The sequence below is a fragment of the Diabrotica virgifera genome, chromosome 1 (genome assembly GCF_917563875.1).
Source record: "Diabrotica virgifera virgifera chromosome 1, PGI_DIABVI_V3a".
Classification (NCBI taxonomy): Eukaryota; Metazoa; Arthropoda; class Insecta; order Coleoptera; family Chrysomelidae; genus Diabrotica; species Diabrotica virgifera.
The window spans coordinates 7,813,321-7,839,151 of NC_065443.1; the positions used below are offsets into that span (position 1 = coordinate 7,813,321).

The window sequence follows — 25,831 nt, forward strand, 5'->3', positions numbered from 1 at the left end:
ATAAGAAACAGAAGAATAGAATGGAATGACCTCATACGCCAAATGACAATAAATAGTGTAGTAAGGATAGCGAGAGACAGTTCCCCAATAGCAAGACGATCAGTGGGAAGACCATGAAAACGATGGAACGACAACTTACTAGAGGCACATTTAAAAAACAAACAGTCATATTTATACAAATATAAGAAGAAGAAGTATTTTTGTTTTATAACTAAGAAACAAAAATTCTGATAATAGAAGGTAAAATAAGGATGGGAGGCCGCTTTTCTATAAAATCACCGGGCCGCTTGAAAAGTTCCAGCACGCCACTGCTTCTCGCATGACTGCTAACTAGCATAGTAACGATCTTAATCTTAATATGAATAATAACAATACTATAATGTAAATACTATTCCCTCTGTGGTCTATTAGCCCAGAGAAATAAGGTTTTTGTCGGGACACTTGAGCAGCCAGGTTGCAAATGGATTTTTTGGGTACTATATACCTAATACATTATAAATACAAAAATGCCCGTCACAGTTCGGACGAGACACTTAGTTATTAACAAATAAGGGTAAAAAATGGCAGTTTTTTCGTTTAAATCGCTGCAGGTAAAAATAGGGTAATTAAATATCTTATTTATAATATTCTTCTTTCTGTGGATGAGCCAAGGTTTAAAATGGCACTTTTTTAATTTTGGTCCGATCATTTTTTGCTTCGGAAATTGCAATATAAGACTAAAATTTCAAAAATAAAAAGGGACTATAACTTTTGCGAAAATGGCCTTAAGACTTTCATATTGTACGAAAAGTTGAGTCAAACACTTCATATAATGCATAAATAATTTTAAGACGATTCGTCAATTAGTTTAAATTTTATTCAATTTGTTTATCGCAAAGAGCTTTTTTTTTCGCAATGTTATTGTTCAGAAAATAATAATGACATAGCAATTCTGAGGAAATCACATGCAAGTAGAATAGGCATATTTTTAAAGTGTTGAAAAATATCATTAAAAAGTCGTTTTTATCACTCCGAAAAAAGTTTAGTAAAATAGAGTCATTTTTGGCTTATAAATAATTTGAATAGCTTTGTTAATATTGACTATAGAGTAAATCTACTTAAGGATTTCAAAAGCTGGTATTTTTACACGAATTTTCAGAAAAAACTTTTTGTCTAGGTTAATTAGGCTCAAAGTTAGCTACTTTTATTATTTAATTCGCAGTTACTTCTATATACATCAAATTCTCCTGTAACAGTGTTAGTTACCATACTACTCCGAAACGGCTTGGCCAATTTTTATGAAATTTTATATGTATATTCGCTAGGCCTTAGAATCGGTCGTAATCTATTTTTCATATCCCTGAGTAATAAGGGGAGTTCCCTCTAACATTTTGTAATGTTAGGTGGGAATGTGTGTACATAACGTACTCTATAAGAAAGACTACGAGTACATACAAATTAAAAAAAATTAATCAAAATCCACCAACAAGTTCCGGCGATATTAATCGCAGCATATGTTTGCAGCATCAGTTTCATTTTTTGAGTGCACGGATTTTATTAATTCCCCTCCACCGACCACGAATTAATTCCGTTCGGACGCCATTTTTAAAACTTTATTAACCACTCTGTTGAGGTTCAAAGTTTACTCAAACTCTTACAAATAAACTATATATCTTCAACTTCAAAATAGCTCAAGTTAGGTTGCTTAATTGTTATAAACAAAGTAACCGTCAATTAAATAATAAAAGTGGCTAACTTTGACCGTAATTAACCTAGGCGAAAAGTTTTTCTTTGAAAATTCGTATAAAAATACAAGTTTTTCAAATCCTATTGTAGTTGTAGCCTACAGTCAATATTAACAAAGTCATTTAAATTGTTTATAAGCCAAAAATGACTCTATTTTAGTAAAATATTTGCTAAGTGAAAAAATAACTTTTTAATGATTTTTTTAAATGCGTTAACAATATTCTTCTTTCATATTGTTTTCACAGAATTGCTATATCATTATTATTTTCTGAACAATAACATTGCGAAAAAAAAGCACTTTGAGATAAACAAATTGAATAAAATTTAAACTAATTGACGAATCGTCTTAAAATTTTTTTTGCACGATTGATAATTTTTGACTGTTTACCGTGACAGATTTTACGTCAGTAGGTGACATTTACTAGCAACTCGACGGTAAGTAATCCAACTCGACGGTAAGTACTCCAACTCGACGGTAAGTAATTCACTTACCGTCGAGTTAAAAAATCCCTTAATTTTAATTTATTTTTTGAAAGAATAAAGAAAACTAACGAATTATTTATTAATATTGAAACTTATGGTACAATTTGTTAAATTATTTAATGAAATCCCACTTGTTTGGGTTCCATCATAAAGAAAAACGGTGGATTTGATCATTGAATATTCTGCCCAGAGGCTTCCAGGAGTTTTCAACTGCATATGTCTTTGAACGAAATATGCCAATAGAGTCTTTTCTTCGATTCTTAAATTCTTGCCTTCGCACCATTTTTTAAAACTTTGGTAGGTATTTTGATAATGGATTTTGGATTTTTCGGGAATAATTGTGGAACACCCTTCTTCCCAAGCCCGTTCAATTTCTGCAAATTCACTTTCGCTCATATTTTAATTTATAATAATTAAAATTGTAGTTAAAATTATTGACAACTAAATAAAAACTCAATTCTCCATTGTTGTTATGCACCCTAGTTACTACCTAACAACCAAAGTATCTATCTTGATAAAATGAATGAAACTAGTCAATATGACGAAAATGTTTAATTTTATAATTTATAATGGTATCAATCGTGCAAAAAACGTTATAAGCATGTCGAACGTTAAGGGTAACCGATCTCAGACAATTGTCTCCGATCGGTATAAAACCCTTACCATCCTCCATACTTAATATACCATTTTTATTATCGAAATTTTAGTTTTATTTTGCAATATCCGAAGCAACAAATGAGCGGACCAAAATTCAAAAGGGGTATTTTAAACCTTGGCTCATCTACTAAAAGAAAAATATTATAAATAAGATATTTAATTACCCTATTTTTACCTGTAGCGATTTAAACGAAAAAACTCCCATTTTTGACCCTTATTTGTTAATAATTAAATTTCTCGTCCAAACTGTGACGGACATTTTTGTATTTATAATGTATTAGGTATATAGTACCAAAAAAAAACCCATTTGCAACCTGGCTGCTCAAGTGTCCCGGACATGGTATATTTTTGCCTTATTTCCCTGGTGTATATTTATATCTTCTTATAATTCGGACAAGTCAATGATATGTGAGTCTCTGCGAGGTTACACAAACAAAATCCGTCAATCAACCTTCGTTTTGTTTGCGTATGTAGAAACAACATTTTTTGTAACAACCTAATTACTTAAATTATATACATTTTTAGATACATATAATATTATACAGTAAGGGTTTTTCCCTTACTGTAAAAAATGATCGTTATAAACGTATAAATTAACATTAAATTACATAGTTTCCCACCTTTAGACTTATCAGAGGAGTATGACAACTTTCACTGTGACAGTAGTAGTCTAGGCGCCAAATAGAGGTCACCGTGTCATTTTCAATTCTGATGGACAAACTCAACGGTTTCTTATGTATTTTTGGCTGCTGATTACGAATTTCGAGGGTATTTCGATCCGAGTGGTCAAAAAATTGTTATAAACAATTTAATTGTTTATAAATTGTTTATAAGGCTCTGGCACATAAACTAAAAGAGATAAAAAAGAATGTTTCAAGTAAAAATTTTTAATAAAAAACGAAGATAAAAACGTTTACTAAATTTAAATCCAACAATTAGAACTCAAGATATTGTAAAATTAGTGCACAATGCAAATTGCAAATTGCAAAATAAGTATTTTTCGAAGCTTTATTGATCGTAACTCGGCTTCTACGCATGCAAATGAACCTTAGAAGGTCACATTTTAAAGCTTCATTAATAGGCTTCTACACAGTGTTTGTTAAATTACTTGATCTTCATTTGTTTTAAAAAGTTATACCCATTTAATGTAATAATATTCTTCAAAAAAATGTACATTCATTTGTTTATAAGGGTTTCAAGCAAATTTAAGCCATAAATATTTATACTTTAATTAACAATAATGATAGAAGAACTCAAGGAACATTTGGAGCTTACGTTTGTAAGTTTATTTTTGGCCAAGATATCGATATTTTAATAGTGCGCTCTGAGGCGCAAGATCCGCTCACCGCGTAAAGGTTCACTCGCTAACTTCTCGATGCAAATTATAATTTCTATGTATATATGTGTTATCTTCATTTTTCATTTTTGAAGATCCTAATAAAATTTTATCCTATAATTCTTATAATTAAATCATCATACTGTAACATCGTATCACCTTTCATTCTATTTACTTTGTCTTTTATTTTTTGTTCTTAATTAGAAAAAATGAGAAAAAAACATTAAAAACTAATATTTCAGAAATAGAACTAAAAGGAAGTTGAAATTATTTATTAATACTATTTTTACAAACTTTTTGTTTCATGCATCTGAATCGAGATATACAGGGAATCTCAGCTTTTTTACATCTGCATAAGTTCTTAGAGCAATTTTTACAGTTACACGTCTAATTATCTATATGATATAGATATAATCTATATCATATAGATATCCAGGATAGTATCCATATAAAGTGGATCTAGTTCTTTTGAAGCATCATCAAGGCACGTCAATTGTGTGTATACTGCCACAACATAAATGCTCGTTTTATATGCAGTGATGATGCTGCCAAATTACTCGATCCATTTTTATATGGATATCACATATTGGCCCATTTGCATGAGTAGAAGCCGAGTTACGATCGATAAAGCGTCGAAAAATACTTGACTGTGAGCTGATGCTGCGCCTCATAGAGCGCCATTAAAATATCGATATCTTGACCAAAAATAAACTTACGAACATTTTCTTAAGCTAAAATTATTCCTTTTGAGTTCTTCTATCATTATTCTTAATTAAAATTTAAATTTTTATCGCTTAAATTTGCTTGAAACCCTTATAAACAAATTAATGTACAATTTTTTTAAGAAAATTATTACTTCAAATGGCTATAACTTTAAAACAAATGAAGATCGAGTAATTTAACAAACTTTGCTTGGAAGCCTATTAATAAAGCTTTAAAATGTGACCTTCTAAGGTTCATTTGCATTCGATAAAGCTTCGAAAAATACTTATTTTGCAATTTGCAATTTGCATTGTGCTCTAATTTTACAATATCTTGAGTTCTAATTGCTGGATTTAAGTTTAATAAACGTTATTTTCTTCATTTTATATTAATGAACAAATTTTATTTGAAACATTCTTTTTTATATCTTTTAGTTTATGAGCCAGAACCTTATAAACAATTAAATTGTTTATAACAATTTTTTGACCACTCGGATCGAAATCCACCCTCGAAATTCGTAATCAGCAGCCAAAAATCCATAAGAAACCGTTGAGTTTGTCCATCAGAATTGAAAAGGACACGGTGACCCCTCTGGCGCTTAGACTATAGAATTTTATAAAATACCCCTGTCACAGACGTCTAAAGGTGGGAAACTAGGTAATTTAATCTTAATTTATACGTTTATAACGATCATTTCCACCTCCACTAGTTTCATCTCTTTTTGTTTCGCAATGTATTATGTATCTTTTGCGCCATTTTGCCGGTTATTAGCGCACTCATCACTGTATACAGAAGACTCATTAATACTAGTTTGTGGAAAGCATATTGGTCTGGTACGCACTTTATGTGTTACTCTTCAATTGAGAAGGCCTGTACCTTTCTGCAGGTACATCTGTGATCCTCTGTGTAATTCCAGTATTTAAATTATGTTGATATTATGTCCATCATTCAATCTTCGCTTATCCACTGCTGAACATAGATCTCCCTCATAATTTTCCATCTGATTTTATCTTGTGCCTCTAGCATCCAATTCCTATGAAAACGTTTTAGATCATCAGTCCAACGTGTTGATGGACGACCTCTGCTTCGGTAGGCATCATCTCTTGGTCAGCATTCCAGTATCCGGTTTGTTCATCTGTTATCTGTCATTCGAGTCACGTGACCTGCCCAGTTCCATTTCAGTGTGGCTATTCTCTCTACTTTATCAGTACTCCTGATCTTTGTCGTAGCTCACGGTTTGGGATCTTGTCTTGTAGTGAAACGCCCAACATAGCACGCTCCATCTCCCTTTGAGACACACGGATATTTTGCATTGTTCTCCTTGTCATGGTCAACGTTTCCCCTCCGTAAGTCAACACTGGCAAAACATATTATGTCCAGCCTGTCCAGCCTGGCATTATATCCAGCCTGGTTTTAATCTATTTATGGGTATCTCTAAGTAGATTCGGCTCATAACCTGATTCCAGCTCTTATCTAGTTTTAAATTTTAAATAAGCTGGTTAAACTTTTCAAGTCGTAAAAAAATGAAATACACAAGGTGTAGCAAAAAGGCAGGTAATAAATTAAATTAGGAAATGGTTGAATGCTCGAATATATGAATTTTACAAAGGCACAGATATCGAGCACTGAATTTATTTAATCTTGCCCAAGTATACTTTCGCTATCTAGAGCATCTTCCGGGACATTTTGTCAATAAAAAGAAGGTATTATCCTCGAATGTCATTTAATATGAAATAATTTGGTGGCAACTTAAATTAACATATAACACACTTAACAAAGGACAAAACAGATAAATTTGAGTGTCTGGTAAGGTTCTACATTTTTACAAGATGGAGGCAGAATGAAGAACCTTACCAGGCACTCAAATTTATCTGTTTTGTCCTTTGTTAAGTGTGTATTTATATGTTAATTTAAGTTGCCACCAAACTATTTCATATTAAATGACACTCGAGGATAATACCTTCTTTTTATTGACGAAATGCCCCTGAAGATGTTCTACATAGCGAAAGTATACTTGGGCAAGGTTAAATAAATTCAGTGCTCGATATCTGCCTTTGCCTTTGTAAAATTCATAAATTAAATTACATATTGTGGGACCACAAATAGTTCGAATGAATCTAATTTACCTTAGTACAAAAGTGTGCACATAAAAAGAGTTTACAAAATGAAAATCGATTTTGTCAGTATATCGAAAACTATTAGAGATATTTTATTGAAAATGAACTTCTGGTATTCTTGGAGCAGGAACATCTTTAGAAAAAAAAAACTTGAAATTTGTGCGCATGTGCACCCCATGAAAATTTTATGGGGGTTTTTTTACCTTAAAACCCCCTCCAAAACTTTTGTGTACGTTCCAATTAAATTATTATTGTGGTAAGTACCATTAGGTAAACACAATATTTTTAAAACTTTTTTGCCTCTTAGTACTCTTCGAAATTTATCGAGATATTTTGAACATTTGTTAATTGCACCACATATTTGTAAATGGTTAAGTAAAATTATAGAATATTATTTTCATATTTACCAAGTCTATAAATTTTCTAGTTACAAATATGTGGTGGATTTAATAAATGTTAAAAATATTTCGTTAAAACCTGTCTTATTGAAAAAGTACTAAGAGGCACAAAAGTTTTTAAAACAGTGTGTTTAACTAATGGTGCTACAATATTAATTTAATTGAAACATACAAGAGGGAATATTCCTGGAGGGGATGGAACAAAATCCCCCCAAATTGCACATAGTGCGAAAGTAATTTATTGGTTCGTATTTTGGTTACTGACTACATTTTAAAGATATCAAATATAAATGGAAATACTTTTTATTTATTATTAATTAGTTTATAATGTATTTATTAGATTATTGCTAAAATAATTAAGATTACTGCGCTAGATTTAGCGTTACAGTAATTTAGCAATCCTTTCAATCTGACTCGCATCTTAAGAACTGGACAGTGTAATTTTCTGGAGCTATTGTCATTCCAGTTTTACATTCCATGGTAAATTCTGGGGTCCCAGGAAATTTATGCACTGAATAATTTCTAATGATTTCTGAAAATATAGTAAAAAGTGCACTCTTTGCTAAAATTTCACCTAAACATGACCTTTTACCTAAAAACAAAAACAATATCCAAGTTACATAAAAATATGGACAAAATCATTCCCAAATAGATTATTTCAATATCGAAATATCGATATTTCAATATTTCAATATTTCAATATCGTTCTAAATCGAAACAAGAGCCGTCTTATATCTCAGTTCGTTAAAAGCGCTTAAGGACCCTAACCCGTTTTAAACCTTAGTAGGTTATCATAAGAGAGTGCATATATTTATGATTATCTCTGAACAAACTAAGAATCGGACTGCCAGTATCGATTCACAACGAAATAACATGATACGAGTGTTATGGAGACATCTGCTTAAAACAAGCTAAAGTTTTACTTTGAATAAAATTAAAATAATATTAAAAATATAAAAATCCACAAGGAAAAAGTTTTCCTGTAGTTGGATATATACAGGGTGTAACAAAAATACAGGTCATAAATTAAACCACATATTCTGGGACCAAAAATAGTTCGAATGAACCTAACTTACCTTAGTACAAATATCCACACAAAAAAAGTTACAGCCCTTTGAAGTTACAAAATGAAAATCGATTTTTTCGAATATATCGAAAACTATTAGAGATTTTTTGTTGAAAATGGACATGTGGCATTCTTATGGCAAGAACATCTTAAAGAAAAATTATAGTGAACTTTGTGCACCCCATAAAAAATTTATGGGGGTATCTGTTCCCTTAAACCCCCCCCCCCAAACTTTTGTGTCCGTTTCAAATAAATTATTATTCTGGTGCCATTAGTTACATTAAATATTTTTAAAACTTTTTTTCCTCTTAGTATTTTTTCGATAAGGCAGTTTTTATCGAGTTGCGGCTTCTTTTTTAATATGTTTACATAAAAATTTTATGAGGGTTTTGTTCCTTTAAACCCCCCAAATGTTTGTGTACGTTCCAATTAAACTATTACTGCGGCACCATTAGTTAAACACAGTATTTTTAAAACTTTTTTGCCTCTTTGTATTTTTTTTGATAAAGCATCTTTTATCGAGATGTGGCTTCTTTTTTAATATGGTTCAAAATATACCTAAAAATGTAAATCATAAATAAATTTTCATATTATTACCAAGTCTCCATAATCGTACTTTACCATATACAAATATGTGGTGGATTTGACAAATATTCAAATATCTCGATAAGAACTGACTTTTGGAAAAAGTACTAAGAGACAAAAAAGTTTTTAAAAACTTGTGTTTAACTAATGGCGCAACAATAATAATTAAACTGAAACGTACACAAAAGTTTGGGGGGTTTAAAGGAACCAAACCCCCATAAAATTTTTATGGGGTGTCCAAATTTCATTATAATTTTTTCTTAAAATACTACGACCATAACAATACCACATGTCCATTTTTAATAAAAAATCTCTAATAGTTTTCGATATATTGGAATAAATCGATTTTCATTTTGTAACTTCAAAGGGCTGTAACTTTTTTTCCGTGCACATTTGTACTAAGGTAAGTTATGTTCAATCGAACTATTTTAGGTCCCAGAATACGCGATTAAATTTATGACCTGTATTTTTGTTACACCCTGTATAATGTAATACAAAAAATAGTAAATCCTTTATAAAAGATATATATTTAAAATCCCTAAAAAGGGGCTACATCACAATCACATAACCTTATGCTTACTTACGACATCAGCTTTACGACATACTGCGTTCGCTTGAGATTCGACAACCAAACCTACTTATGCTTCTATACCCTTTCACCAAGATACACTATCTGGGGATATTTCAAATATTATCAAAAGGTCAGTAGACAGCATCCAAATTTCTTTTAAAGTATTCAACAATTTAGGACAATCTCTATCAAATACCAAAGATAGTATCAATTACATGAATCGTAGTGGTGTCTATAGACTACAATGTTCTGACTGTGATGATACTTACATAGGAAGAACTTGTAGATCACTTGCTTCCCGCTCTCTTGAACACACCAAAAGAGAGAACACCTCTACCTTCTCTCAACATCTTAAACACAAAAATCATACTTTGAATATACCAGATGATGCCGCTTTGCTTCACAACATCCCACAGAAAGATTTCTTAAAATTAGACTTATACGAGGACCTAGAAATAATCAAAGAAAAACAAAAAGGTCCGAATTGTGTCAACCGACATGTTTCATTCAATCGTGACATCCAACCACTCCATCGTCAACTTTTTTCTTAACACATTTACAATATTACTTCACCTTCCTTCTACTGCTTAGTTCACATTCACACTTATAATTCATCTGGTATATGCCACAATAATCCCCTTTTTCATCTTCAGCCATCAAACCACTTTTATCTATCCATAACATACTATATAAATTACTGACATCATCATCCACAGACATACACATTATATAAATTTCCATCTACATACAACCCACCATCATATTTCTAAATATCACTATTCTCACCCCAGCTATTCAACCTGTCATTACCAACATATAACACTTATCTATAGTAAAACCAAATCAAAAGCCTAATTTTCTTTCTAGGTCCCGTTCATGTTCCTTTCTCATTACCTTCCTCACAGACGTTTCATATCCCCAGCCCCTATTGTCATCATCTTACGACGGTTTTGGTTTTTGGACCCGTAGGGATCCGGGCAGCCTGCGAAGTCTTCAGGAATTAGTCGCCTAAGTTTGAGCTTGTGCTTTCTTAACGATACATCCCCCTAGATTATTTAAGACATTTTTACACCTCAGTCACCCCCATTGTGATTCCTTTTAAATTTACACAAATCCCAATAGCTGTCAATAAGTTAAATAAATTCGATAACTTTACATTAACGCAAAATTGCCTTTTTTAAATTTTAGGTTTTTTGACAAAAAGATTTTAGTACTGATTTCAGTTATCGAATATGTATTAACATTTGTGTAATGTGGGTTGCCTATCCATCTCCACTAACAGTATACGCAAATACATTTTTAACAATATTTAGTTTACTGAATTTCAAATGATAATTTTCGCAATGGAGTGTGTTGTTGCATCATTTCCAATTCCAACAAGTTCTAAACCATAGTCTTTAAATATGACAGGCCAATTTTTCAACTTCCTGTGGAACTGTCATTTCTGTCTTGTCATCGAGGTCTCCACCTATTTCATTTTTATTTGCTACCAGACTTTCACCATGTAATCAAGTCACACCACAGCTCAGATGTTACCTAGGGCATAATAAGTATTAAAATAGTTTAAACATCCATGCTTTAATTGGCATTTTAACTGATGTTTCCTTAACGGACCACTTATACAGGGCTTTGACCCACATATTTTTGTTAAACTATATCTTGGTGGTTAGCATGTAAACTTCACGTGAGTATAACCGACAGCTTTTTTAACCATAATCAAAATTTCAATATCTTTGTATTATTTTATCAGGTTATATTCATTTTAGGTAAGCACTGATGATGACTGGTAAACCAGTCGAAAACTAGTTATGTGATTGTGATGTAGCCCTTTTTAGGGATTTTAAATATATACCTTTTATAAAAGATTTACTATTTTTTTTTATTAAAAATATTACTTTATTGGGACCAAGTTTTCTGGTAATACCTTCGTAGTTTCTAGAATTTGCAAACCAACGACTACTGGAGCAAAGAAGGCTGAGGGAGATCTAAAAGTTGCATCTCACTTCTCGCCTCTCCAGCGCGGTAAAATTCCAACGAAAATGATTATTTCAAGAAAATAAAATGAGGTATACATGAATGTAAAGACTGCAAGGTAATAGTTAGAGTGATCCTAAGCCAATAACATAAATTACTTGCTGGAAATCGATATAAAAAGAGAAATTAAATAAAAATATCGGAGAGGACCACGAAAAATCAAGTGGTGGATGTTATAAATGAGAAAGACGGTCTATTCAAGGCAATAATAGTAGAAAAAATGTGTTAGAACATAAAAGGAAGTCCCGATACATTTTGCAGGAAGATGGCTAATATCATTAGAGGTATATTGATATACTGAATAAAAACAGTGGCAATAGATCGGATACAAATCTTCAAAAGTATCTGATCGCCAGAAAGGAAGATAAAGAAACAGTAAGTAGCAAAAGCTAAAGCAGAACCATATACAGATCTATACGGTCAACTTGATACCGGAGAAAGAAAAACAAAGATCGAAAATGAATAACCATTTTCAATTTCGTTGCAACACGAAACTACAGCCGCATCATTATTCCAGTTCAATCAGAGAGTGCAGCAAGCACCTCTACCGGTTTCGAAACTTTTTAGTCTCTCATCAGGAGGCACATATGCTGCTCTATCTGACCCAACTAGGACAAACCCCGGCGTGCAGTCACGGATGCACGAACGAAATGGCAGGGATGTCCTAGCGGCAATTACTAGCAAAAAACTAAGTTTTCAATCTATATATATATATATATATATATATATATATATATATATATAAAGGGTTGTCTACAGCTAATGCCGTTTCCCTTCCGTCAGCCAGGACTTCCATTTTTTTCGATCTTCCCAGTCTCCGTCTTCCAATCCTTTCTTAGACATGGCTTCGTCGACTTCATTTTTCCAAGAACTTCTAGGTCGTCCTCTTCTTCTCGTTCCTCTTGGGCTCCATTCTGCAACCTTGTTTATCCAAGTGTTTTCTGCTCTGCGTACGTGGCCGTACCATTTCAGTCTTCTCTCGTCTATATATTGCAGGGCATCTTTTTCCACTTGCATTCTTCTCCTTATCTCCTCATTTGTTATTCTGTCTCTTCTGGTGAGACCACAGCATCTTCTCCAGTATTCCATTTCGGTTGCCAGAATGCTTTTTTGGGTTTTTTTGTTTATGACCCAAATTTCTGCGGCATATGTCATGATGTTTCTTACTATTGTTTGGTATATCATTCTTTTTGTTTTTCCCTTGATGTTTTTATTCCAGATTACATTATGGAGTTGTCTGATGCAAGATCTTGTTTGTCCCAATCTATTTTTTATTTCTGCTTCTGTTGTTCCGCTTTTCGACATTATAAAGCCCAAATATTTAAAATTCTTCGTTCCTTTTATTTCAACTTGTTCTTCTACTTCTAAGTTTTTTACGTCTTCTTCCGATATTACTAAGTATTCCGTTTTCTTCATATTTATTTCCAGGCCCACCTTTTTGTATTCCTCTTTTAGTTTTCTTACCATGTAACTGATATCCTCTTCATCTTGAGCCATCACCACCTGATCGTCTGCGAAACACAATGTGTAGAGATAATCGTCCCTTATCGGTATTCCCATACCCCTACACTTTGTCTTCCAAGTTGTTAGTGCGTGTTCTAAAAATATTTTAAATAGAGTCGGTGACGTTGGGCATCCCTGTAGTAATCCTTTTGTTGTTTTGAAGTTAGCAGCTACCTTGTTTCCGATTTTTATATTTACGTCATTTCCACTGTACATGTTTTTGATTGCTTGTGTTAGGTTAGGTGGTATCCCTATTTTAGTCATTGCTTTGTACAGTTCTTTCCTTGGCACGGTGTCGTATGCCTTCCTAAGGTCTATAAACGCCATGTGTACATCTTTGTTCTTAGCTCTTTTTTTCTCTATTGTCTGTTGTATTGTATGGATATGCTCTGGTTATGATTTCCCTGCTGTAAAACCTGCTTGTTCTTCTCCGATTTTACCTTCTATATTTTTCTCTATTTTGTTCCTGAGGATCCTGCCATACAGTCTTCCCATTGTAGCGATGACGCTTATCCCCCTGTAATTTTCGCAATCTTTTCTGTTACCTTTTTTGTATATCGATGTTATGTAGGCTTCCTGCCATTGTTTAGGGATGTCCTCTCCATTTATTGCTCTTTCCATGATTCGGCATATCATTCTTCTTAATTTCTGTGTTCCGTATTTGATTAGTTCCAATTATTAGTTGTTATTAGTAATTGATTAGTTTTCAATCTAATAGCACATAAAACAACATCCAAAAATGTTACTCTACATCCTACCAGATTGAAAACAATGGGAACCCTCTCTGGTAACACCTCCGAGGCTTCTACGATTTGCAAGCCATAACGGATACTGAGACTAAGGAAGATGAGGGAATTTTACAATTTATAATTCACGTCCCATCTGCTCAGCGCGGTAAAGTTCCAACGAGAACGAGAGTTGGTTCAGAGAGAGCAGCATATGTGCCTACTGATGAGATACTAATAAGTTTCGAAACCGGTAGAGGTGCTTGCTGCACTCTCTGATTGAACTGGAATAATGATGCGGCTGTAGTTTCGTGTTGCAATGAAATTGAAAATGGTTATTCATATTTGATTTACATGTTTACTCTGATTGGAGTACGAAGGGGACCATTCTCGTTGGAACTTTACCTTGCTGAGCAGATGGGACGTGAATTATAAATTGTAAAATTCCCTCATCTTCCTTAGTCTCAGCATCCGTTATGGCTTGCAAATTGTAGAAGCCTCGGATGTGTTACCAGAGAAGGTTCCCATTGTTTTCAGTCTGGTAGGATGTAGAGTAACATTTTTGGATGTTGTTTTATGTGCTGAGTTTGAAAATTTAGTTTTTTTAAACAAAGATATATACTAAAGTAGACAAACGTAGATAGGTAAATAAAGCAAAATATTTTATTCATATTAGATGTACCTATTTAAGCTGAAAAGAATATAATACTAATTCACGAAAAGAATGTAAAAAGAGATGAAAAAAGTACTGTGGCAGTTTGTTAAATGAAGAATTATTCCCCATTCGTGGGGATATGTGAAGACCATTAGTAGAGACAGGACCAAGTTGAATTTAGTTTTGGATCAGATAACAGCGAAATTACAGGGTAACATTTCCTGGTGCTTAATGTTTACTGATGTTGTAGTGTTCATAGGATATAGTGAATGCGATTTAGAACAAAAATTGGAACAGTGGAGCCAAGCTCTTGAGGAGAAGCGTTTAAAGGTTAGTAGGACAAGAAGAGAGTATTTGGAATGTTCATTTAAAAATAGAGTTGCTACTAGTACAATGACATGTTTGAAAACCACGTACCTGTACCAAAAGGCATATAATATTCTGGATAGAAAAGGTTTCCGTTGCTGTCTAGAAACCTTTCGGGTCTAAAAACTTCAGGATCTTTCCAGTAGTCCTTGTTGTGATTTACTGAATATATATTTATTAATATTGTCGTATCCTGAAATTAAAATAAATATTCAAAAAGAATTGAACAATTGCAGGAAAGATCCAACAACTTACTTTAGGTATTGAATAGTTTTCTAAAACGGTATTTTTGGTAGCTCTTCTTGGACCTGTAATAGGCATTACGTGGTACATCCTTATCACTTCGGAAATAACTGCTTCAATATAAGGAACCCTAAAAATATTATTAAACAATTTTGTTACGATTACATCTCATTACAGATGTTGGACACACATGGCTATTTTGACTTGTTGACTGCTGCCTAAAATGTCCAGTATTGGTCAAGTTAAATCATTTTCGTGGGTTATGTAAACTGTGTTGTTGTTCCACCAGGTTGTTCATTGTGACATAATTATGTCGCAGACTGTTTTCAGCTCCCGGCCTAACAGACCCGAGTTGTTTACCAAGTAACCTTTTTATGATTTATGATATTCTACTCCTTCTCGACTTTTGGAGTAAATTCTTTCTTGTTTCTTGTAAATACTATTCGAGATGTTATTTATTTCTAGAACATTGAATGTTGTATAAATAGTAGGTTTTTGTAATTAGCAGCGCAGTTGTGAATTTGAAAACTCGGTGTACTTTGATATGTTACGGGCGCGGTATATTTTTGAATTTGTAGTTAGATAAATTATTAGATTTTTAGTGTAATAAATAAATTAGATATCGTAGTTTGTAAAATAAAGGATATAAATTCAGTGTTTTTCATTTGTTTAGATGTAAGTTATTAAAAATAAATAAAGTCAACTAAAACTAAACATTAATGCCTAAAAGATCATAGAAAAGTCAATTTTGTAACATCATCATCATCATCATCCAGCCTTCTGCATCCAAAGTTGAACATAGGCCTGCCCTAATTTCTTTCAGTTCTGTGGGTCTTGGGCTTCCTGCAACCAATTATCAGCAACCTTTTGACGTCGTCTGTCCATCGTGCAGGTGGTCTACCTCTACTTCTTCTGTCTGCTCGTGGTCTCCACACTGTAATTTTTTGGGTCCACATCCCGTCCGTCATTCTTGCTACATGGTCCGCCCAATTCCACTTCAGATATGCTATTCGTTCTATGGCATCTGTGACGCCTGTCCTTCTTCTGATTTCTTCATTATGGATTATATGGTCCAGATATTCCAGTTGGCGATACGTGATATTTTATTATTATGACTGGTGCAGAAAATTATGATGGACAGATGCATTGCCCCAGAAACTTGTAAGGAAGTTTCAGAAACTATTGTCAAGACCGATATGCCAGCTTAAGTTGTCCAATGGATAAAAAGACGAGACATATAACTAAAGGTTGTCCACAAGGTTCAGTGTGTGGACCTATTTTTTGGGACATAATGTTAGAAGAACTGCTGGAACGGTTAGCTGTGGATCCTGAAGTTCTAGGGAGCATAGCGTATGCGGATGATTTGCTGCTTATCATAGATGCTAATTCAAGAAGAGAACTAGAAATAAAATCAAATGGAGTACTTGAAAACATAAATGAATGGATGAAAAAAGTTAAACTAACTATATCAGAAACAAAAACAACATATAGCCTTATAAAGGGAAGACTTGAAAGAAATCCAAGTATACAAATAAGGGGGAAAGCAATAAAAAGAACAAAAATAACTAGATATCTTGGTATCATAATCGATGAACCAAGACTCTTTACAAACCATATAAATAGCGTCTGTGAGAAGGCAGCGAAAGTCATGCATTGCATTGCAAGCCTAGCACAAAGGGAGTATAGAATTCCGTTCCAGCATATGCGCGTATACCTGAGTACGATACTTGCCTCAATTGTAGGGTACGGTGCAAGTGTATGGGCACACAGACTAACAAATAATACAAATATTGAAAAACTGAATAAAGCACAAAGAGGTTTCCTTGTTAGAATGACAGGAGCCTTCAGTACTACAGCAACATCAGCTTTAACAGTATTGACTGGTGTAATGCCCATGCACTTGGAAACACAAAAACGTGCATGTAGATATTGGCAAAGAAAAGAAAATTATGAAAAAATAATACAATTAATGGGAATAGAAATCAGAACAAAAAGAGAATTAGAAGACATATTAAATAGAAAATGCCAAAACGAATGGGATAATTCCCCTAAAGCAAGACGTCTCTATAATTTTATTCCAAATTTAAATAATATACCAAATTATTTTAACCCAAAAAAAGGATTAATCCATTTTCTTACAGGGCACGGTCCGTACCCTACATACCTACCTAGATTTAACTTAAAAGACAATCAATATTGTGAATGTGGAGAAATAGGCACACCAGAACACATAGTATTTATTTGCGAAAGACAAACAAATACACAAGAACTACAAAGAATGAGAAGAGACCTTGTTGGCATAAATATAGAAAATATAATACAAAATGAAGAATTATTTAATACACTAAATAATTTAGCGGACATAATATCAAAGAAACAATTAGAACTATATAATATTAGACGAAGAAGAAATCAAGTAAATAATATCCAACCTCTATGAATTTGAATAAGAAATTATAAAAAAAAATTAAAATTACATATAAAAATATCAAATAAAATATTGGAATAATTAAATAAATATTTATATAATAAATAATTAAAAATTAATATCAAATATAAAATAAACTAAAATAAATAAAAAATAAAAAAAAAATATTAATCAAACAAAAAAAAATTAAACTAAAAACCTGAAATTTTAAAAGTCAATGGTCTGAGGCTCACCGAAATACCATTGAGAATATCATAAAGTCGATTAGACCTACACTTAAAATTATTCGTGATTATTTTTAGATGAATAGTGCTGGCATTTCTCATCTGAGAATGAGAAATGGGAGCACTTTTATAAAAATTATATGTTCAAAAAAAAAGTAATTTATCTTTTGTTTATTAGTTTTTGTTTAGTTGTTATTATTTGTTCATTAGAATTGTTTATTAGAATTGTTTACAATTTGTAGTTTTCATAATTAGTAGTAGATTAGGGCTATATTGTTAATTAGTCAAATAGAAAAAATTCTTAAAGTAATAATATTGTAATAAACTACTGTAATCCCATCAGGAAACGACCTGGATTAGTCACAAGAGGCCAGGTCAATTGTATAGTACTATAAATAAATAAATAAATATTATGACTGGTTCCCGCTCTTTACCCATTCCATGTAGAACTGCTTCGCTGGTAACTTTTTATATCCAAGAAATCCTCAGCATGCATCTATAGCACCACATTTCAAACGCTTTGAGTCTCTTCTGTGATGAAGTCCAAACTACTTTTTTTACCCACTAATAGAGTTTTAAGAGTAAACAACTCAATAAATATACTCACCTGTGTCTGTCACTATAATCGATATGTTCGTCTTTACTAAACGCCTTCCAAATACATTTTCTGGATTTTTCTTGAACTTCTGGGTATAAAATCATTGCAAAAAATACATAATCTAATGTACTAGTGGTAATTTGAGACCCCGCCAAAAACATATCCAAACAAACCATTATCAACTGGTCCTCTACAAAAAAATACAACAAATTGTACCACAATTGTGTTTTCTGTATTGAAAAAAAAAATTTTGAAGTTATACGTCTTTACGATCGAGAGTGAAATTTTATAATGCTGGGCGCATGCGCACACAGACAGCATGTAGTTCGTTGCTAATCTTTCAAGATATGTATGTATTAGCGCTGTCAGCGCAAATAAGTCATTAAAAAGATATATTAGTGTTTTTAGTAAATGTATTATTTATTATAAATTTTGTGTCTTTGGATTTGTCTTCCTCGGGAATAAGATATTTTATATTAATAGTAAGTAGTTATATTTAAAATATTTTTGTATACTTCACTTGGTCTATCAAATTTGTCAGTATTTATGAGAAATCTTGTAACCTGTCAAAGCAAAGGCAGTTTAGCTCGGTGGTAGCGCGTTCGACCGGAGATCGAGAGGTACCGGGTTCAAATCCCGAACGACTCATTTTTTTTTTAATTTTTGGTATCGGTTTAATAAAAAAATTTTAAAAGTGTTAGGTAAGAAAGTTAGTTTAATATTTAAATAAAATACAAATAACCTGTTAAGTATATTTATTTCTTTGAAATTATAATATAAGTATAACTTCTATATAACTTTAAGTATAATAGAAGTATAACTTCTTACGTGCGTACAAAGTACACACACATTCTTTTTTTGTGAGAATGACTATTTAATGATGAGAGTACCTGTAAAAGTGCTATCTGGGTCCTTATTGCTTTTCATCTCTGTTATGAAAGCATAAATTAAATCGTCATTCCTTCCAGGCTCCCAATTTGCGTAATGCTCGTTTATTGTTTCCAAAATTAGATCTTTTATTTTTGCATTAACGTGCTGGACTAAGTTATATCCGCTTTTTTCGGGAGAGATAAACCTAAGCCATGGAAAAGGACTTAGCAATCCTCCTGCAATATCAAACGCCCGTGTTCTTTGTTCAAGAATCTTTAATAACCTAGTAGAATAACTATATTAATATACTAAGTTTTAGACAATATATATTATCAAAGTACAAAAACTCGAAGAAGTACCACAAAAAATTTATATTAAAAACTTATACAAGGACGCGTTTCGGCTCATCATGAGCCATCATGAGCTTAAAACAAAGTAACAAAGACAAAGGACTGACCAGACCATGAAGGAGGAGAGAACCATATTGCTAAAAATAACTTAATAAACATCTAATAATAAAGTTTATAGAACCACAGATAATGTAAACTAGTGGATTCTTCCTCCTTCCTGGTTTGGTCAGTCCTTTGTCTTTGTTCCTGTATTTTAAGCTGATGATGGCTCGTAATGAGCCGAAACGCGTCCTTGTATGACTTTTTAATATAAATTTTTTGTGGTACTTCTTCGAGTTTTTGTTCTTCGTTACCTCGAGACCACATTTGAGCAATATAGATATTTCTCTTCGTGTTTAATAAGTTGTCCCTGTAAGTTGTATCCATATGGAAAACTTTTTTATTATTAATTTTACGAAAAAAAGTTATTCTTTATAAAAAGCTCTGCATGGTCCAAAACCTTAGATTTAACCATCAAATATCAAATTTTTTGAATATTATACGAGGTATGTCAAAAAGTTTGAATTTTACTCAAGAGTAAAGTAGGTTTATTTATCGTAATATTGGAAATTGTTATTATGAAAAGTTGTTTGGAATTGAAAACTATATTGTAATATTGTATTACATCCTTCTAATTGAAAACAAAACTTTTTTGAAAAATTATGGATAACTCATTATTCTTTCAGTTATTTCAATTCTGATAACTCTTTTATTATTAATTTTACGAAAAAAAGGGATTCTTAATAAAAAGTTCTGGACGGTCTGAAATTTAAAATACAACCATCTTATATCAAATTTTATCAATTTTATACGAGGTATGTCAAAAAAATAAATTTAGATCAAATTTATATTTCCGAAAATTTCAATTAGAATTATGTAATTACATACTGAAACATAGTTTTCAATTCTAAATAACTTTTCATAATAACAATTTTCGATATTGTAAAAAATAAACGTATTTTACTCTTGAGCGAAGTTCATATTTTTTGACATACCTCGTATAAAATTGATAAAATTTGACCAAAGATGGTTGTATTTTAGATTTTAGACCATGCAGAACTTTTTATTCAGAATCACTTTTTTCGTAAAATTAATAATAAAAGAGTTATCTGAATTAAAATAACTGAAAATAATGTTAGTTATCCATAATTTTTTATAAAAACCATTTTCAATTAGAAGGATGTAATTGCATACTAGAATACAGTTGTTAATTCCAAGCAACTTTTCATAATAGCAATTTTCAATATTGTGAAAAATAAAGCTACTTTACTCTTGAGTGAAATTCAAACTTTTTGACATACCTCGTATAATATTAAACAAATTTGATATTTGATGGTTAAATCTTAGGTTTTGGACAATGCAGAGCTTTTTATAAAGAATAACTTTTTTTCGTAAAATTAATAATAAAAAAGTTTTCCATATGGATACAACTTACAGGGACATACTGTATATTATGTTTTATTTAAAGAGTTATATTTTCTGTATCTCGTATTTTGTAAACACCAATAATGTATATCTGTATCAAGATTACAAAGAACCCTCTATAGCTCTATAGCAAATTAAGCAAAGATACAAAGATTGTGCTGAGAAGGTCACCTTATAAGAATGGATAAAAACAGAACACCTAGTATAGCGCTTAGTGGAACGGTGGTGGGACGTTGGTCAGTAAACCAAGGAAGAGGCGGATAGACGAAGTGAGAACCGAAGCCAAAGAGATATTGAGGATAGATAACTGGAAGAGAGCAGCCAACGACAGAGATACTTGGAGAAGGATGCTGGAGGAGGCCAGGCCCCGACTTTCCTGTGGTGCCATGAGAGAGAGAGAGAGAGAGAGAATAATATAAACCTTCAAACAACTAATTCTTTAATGTTAGGTAAGAGTTAAAGTTCACAAAGAAACTCCCAAATATGGAAACTGACCAGCTTCTACAGAATATCATGTAGGGAAAAACAAGCAAAATGTAGCGTTGGAACCTTAAAGAGTGGTTTAATTGACTGTTTGGCTAGCTTTTTAGGAGAGCAGTGATCAGCGTTCGTCTAATCATGATGATCGCCAACCTTCGAAAAAATATGGCACCTTCAGACGACTTCCAAATATTTCCAAATAAAAATTAAGCTTAAATTTTTTTTTGATTACCTATTCAAAAGATCATTCTGTCTGCCCAATCGGATTCCAGCTACAAATGCCCACAAAATATTTAGTATTGTTACAGTAAATATTTCATCGACACGTAGTTCTTTTCCTTCATTTTCTTCCAATAAGTTTAAAATTTCGGTAACTTCGTCTCTTAAAAATACTTCCATAGATCTTTTACCCAAACCTAAATATTTAAGATGAGATACTACAAATCTTCTCTGTATTTGCCAAAGTCTGCCACTTACAATCGTTATTCCTAAAACAATGGAAAAATAAATTAATAATAATCCAAATTGGAGTAATCAGAAAGTTGAAGAATTAAGCGAGCTTCAATTATTATACAGGGTGTCCCGAAAAGATTGGTCATAAATTATACCACACATTCTGGAGTCAAAAATAATTCGATTGAACCTAACTTACCTTAGTACAAATGTGCTCATAAAAAGAGTTATTGCCCTTTGAAGTTACAACATGAAAATCGATTTTTTTCAATATATCGAAAACTGTTAAAGATTTTTTATTGAAAATGGACATGTATCATTCTTATGGCGGGATCATCTTAAAACAAAATTATAGTGAGATTTGTCCACCCCATAAATATTTTATGGGGGTTTTGATCCCTTAAACGCCCCCAAACTTTTGTGTACGTTCCAACCAATTCATTATTGTGATACCATTAGTTAAACACAACATTTTTAAAACTTTTTTGCCTCTTAGTATTTTTTCGATAAGCGAGTTTTTATCGAGATGCGGCTTCTTTTTTAATATATTTACATAAAATTTTTATGGGAGTTTTGTTCCTTTAAACCCCCCAATTTTGTGTATAATTAATATATAATTATATAATATAACAAGTTTGTGTACGTTCCAATTAAACTATTATTGTGGTACTATTAGTTAAACACAGTGTTTTTAAAACTTTTTTGCCCCTTAGTCTTTTTTTTTGATAAGTCACCTTTTATCGAGATGTGGCTTCTTTTTCAAAATATACCTAAATATGTAAATTATAAATACATTTTCAGATTATTAACAGGTCTCTATAATCATACTTAACCATATCCAAATATGTGGTGGATTCGATAAATATTCAAAATATCTCGATAAACACTGGCTTATCGAAAAAGTCCTAAGAGGCAAAAATGTTTTAAACACAGTTTGTTTAATTAATGGTGCCACAATAATAATTAAATAGGAATGTACACAAAAGTTTGGGGGGTTTAAGGGAACAAAAACCCCATAAAAATTTTATGGGGCTCACAAATTTTACTTTAATTTTTATTTAAGATGCTGCTGTCATAAGAATGAAACATGTCCATTTTCAATGAAAAATCTCTAAGAGTTTTCGATATATGAAAAAAAATTGATTTTCATTTTGTAACTTTAAAGGGCTGTAACTTTTTTTGTGTGCACTATTGTATATAGGTAAGTGAGGTTCAATCAACCTATTTTGGACCCCAGAATCTGTGGTATAATTTATGACCAATCTTTTCGGGACACCCTGTATAATTCCAGTTGTTTAAAATTTCTTTTTGTCTTAAGATATTTCCATACAATAAGCAACTTGTTTTTTTTTATTTACATCATCACTGAAAAGAGATCACCATTTTTTTCTTTTCGAAATCAGAGTTTGATGTAGCTAAAACATATGCTGTTTCCTCTACTCTGCTACAAAATCCAAGTTTTTTTAAGTTTTATTATTGCCAGAATTTCACCAGTGTAGGACTTTTTAAGCTTATATCCTCCTTATTGTAGCATGAGGTACCTATTTGTCAACATTTGTTTATCACCATCATCATCGGATCTTCAACTCATAATGGGCCTTGGCTAGTTCTAGGATCAGCTCCCATTCCTTAGTACCCTTCGCAGCTTTCGTACTCTTAATTGTAAGTCGTCTTCAACCTGATCCTTAAATCGTGCTCTGCGCCTTAAATCTGGTTTTTGATTATAGTTATAAATGTGTTTCGGCAGCTCCATTTCATTCATTATCTCTAAGAGGCTTAGCCACCGCAACATGTTTATTTTGATGGACCTACTAATAGTACGCAATAATCCGTTTTCCTCCACGCCTTTATAAATATGTCTGAATATTTTATAGACCAGGGCGGATCTGTAAAAATATTAGTACATTTGGACGTTGAGAGGTGACTCAAATTTTTTTGCAGAAATTGCTTGAAAATAACTCAAATAATAATATATGAGTTATCGTCCCTCTCAAAAAGGTCCGGAACATTGTTTAAATAATCAAAATATCAGAAAATGAAGGAAAAATTCGACTTTTTTCTTCGTTTTTTGATTATTACTTTAAAAGTATTCATTTCCGAGAAAAGTTGTACTGACATAAAAGTTGCATAATTAAATTTCCTACAATATAGAACTGGTTAAAAATTTTAATAATAGTCACCCTTGTTGCAAAATAGCGATAATTGCGAAAAAACTATACAAAAACAAGTATTTGCATTTTACGTTTTTTCAACCATTTATGATACACTTAGGACCTTCATATTTCACCCAGAAAAACTTTATGATACAATAAAACAATACTGTAAATTTCATTAATATCGGTTTAACAGATTTTGCAAAATAAATTTTGCAATCCAGCATTCGCAAAAAAAATTCGTTTTTTTAAATTGTTACAGGACTAAAAACAAAGCAAATAGCAAGTTGAAATTTTTTTTACGTACAGAAGTCTACTGTACCTTTTATTTGCAATTTGCAAAATTAAAATCGATTAACTGCCACGGCGTCAGGAATTTTTTTAAATAAACATTAATTATTGGTGCTACGCGCAGGACAGCGGATAGTTTGCTCTGATTGGGCATTTCAATGACCTTTGATAATGATTGATACATTTTAATTTTTTTAACATTTCGATATAAATACATAAATTTGTTTATTGCAAAATAAAAACACATACTCTATCCTTTGAAATAACACTTTTTTTAGCAAAAACTTTCTTTGTTCATATATTTTAACTTAGAGAATAAAAGTTTATTATTTTTGAACATGTGCAATTGTTTAAACAATATTTCACAAACAATAATAAAATTAGTTTGATTTTTGTGGAATTAAAATATTAAAATACTACAAAATATAGAGTAAGAAAATAATATATTAAATAAAGATTAGAAGAAATTTTGATGGAAATCAACTTGTGTGAATCGAACACCGCTGTCCTGCACGCAGCACCAAAAATTAATGTTTACTTAAAAAATTTCCTGACGCCGTGGCAATTATTCGATTTTAATTTTGCAAATTGCGAATGAAAGGTACAGTACACTTCTATAAGCAAAAAAAATTCAACTTACTATCTGCTTTATTTTCAATCCTGCAACATTTAAAAAAAAATTAATTTTTTTTGCGAAAGCTGTATTTCAAAATTTATTTTGCAAAATCTATTAAACCGATCTTAATGAAATTTACAGTATTCTTTTATTATATCATAAAGTTTTTCTGGGTAAAATATAAAGATCCTAAGTGTAGCGTAAATGGTTGAAAAACGTAAAATGCGAATACTTGTTTTTGTATGGTTTTTTTTCGCAATTATTGCTATTTTGCCACAAGGGTGACTATTTTTTAAATTTTTATCCAAATCTGTATTGTAGGAAATTTAATTACGCAACTTTTATGTCAGTACAATTTTTCTCAGAAATGAATAGTTTTAAAGTTATAATGAAAAAACCAATAGAAAAATCGAAATTTTCCTTCATATTTTGACATTTTGATTATTTAAACAATGTTCCGGACCATTTTGAGTGGGAGGATAACTCAAATATTATTAGTTGATTTATTTTCATGCAATTTCTGCAAAAAAATTTGAGTCACCTCTCAACGTCCATCTCAAAACAGATCCGCCCTGGACTATTATATTTAAAACAGCCTAAATGTTTTTCAGCGCTTTTTTTGATCGTCCACGTTTCTGACGCATAAGTGAGACAAAACTTGATAATAGTTCTGAATATCAATATTTTTTTGTGACTATGTTTGATGTTATCAGTTTCTTTAATCCGTAGTATGCCCTA

General features: G+C 31.8%; 1 protein-coding gene across 1 annotated transcript in view; it reads right to left on the reverse strand.

Annotated features, from left to right (window-relative positions):
- LOC114334608 (uncharacterized) overlaps nucleotides 1-25,831 on the reverse strand; it is a 153,457-nt gene that overhangs the window by 51,407 nt on the left and 76,219 nt on the right. Inside the window, exons 11-15 of the mRNA XM_028284683.2 lie at nucleotides 21,813-22,068; nucleotides 19,307-19,569; nucleotides 18,426-18,606; nucleotides 15,179-15,296; nucleotides 14,975-15,116 (exon numbers count right to left, since the gene is read on the reverse strand). Of these exons, the coding sequence (XP_028140484.2) occupies nucleotides 14,975-15,116; nucleotides 15,179-15,296; nucleotides 18,426-18,606; nucleotides 19,307-19,569; nucleotides 21,813-22,068 (960 nt within the window). The remainder of the gene's footprint in view (nucleotides 1-14,974; nucleotides 15,117-15,178; nucleotides 15,297-18,425; nucleotides 18,607-19,306; nucleotides 19,570-21,812; nucleotides 22,069-25,831) is intronic.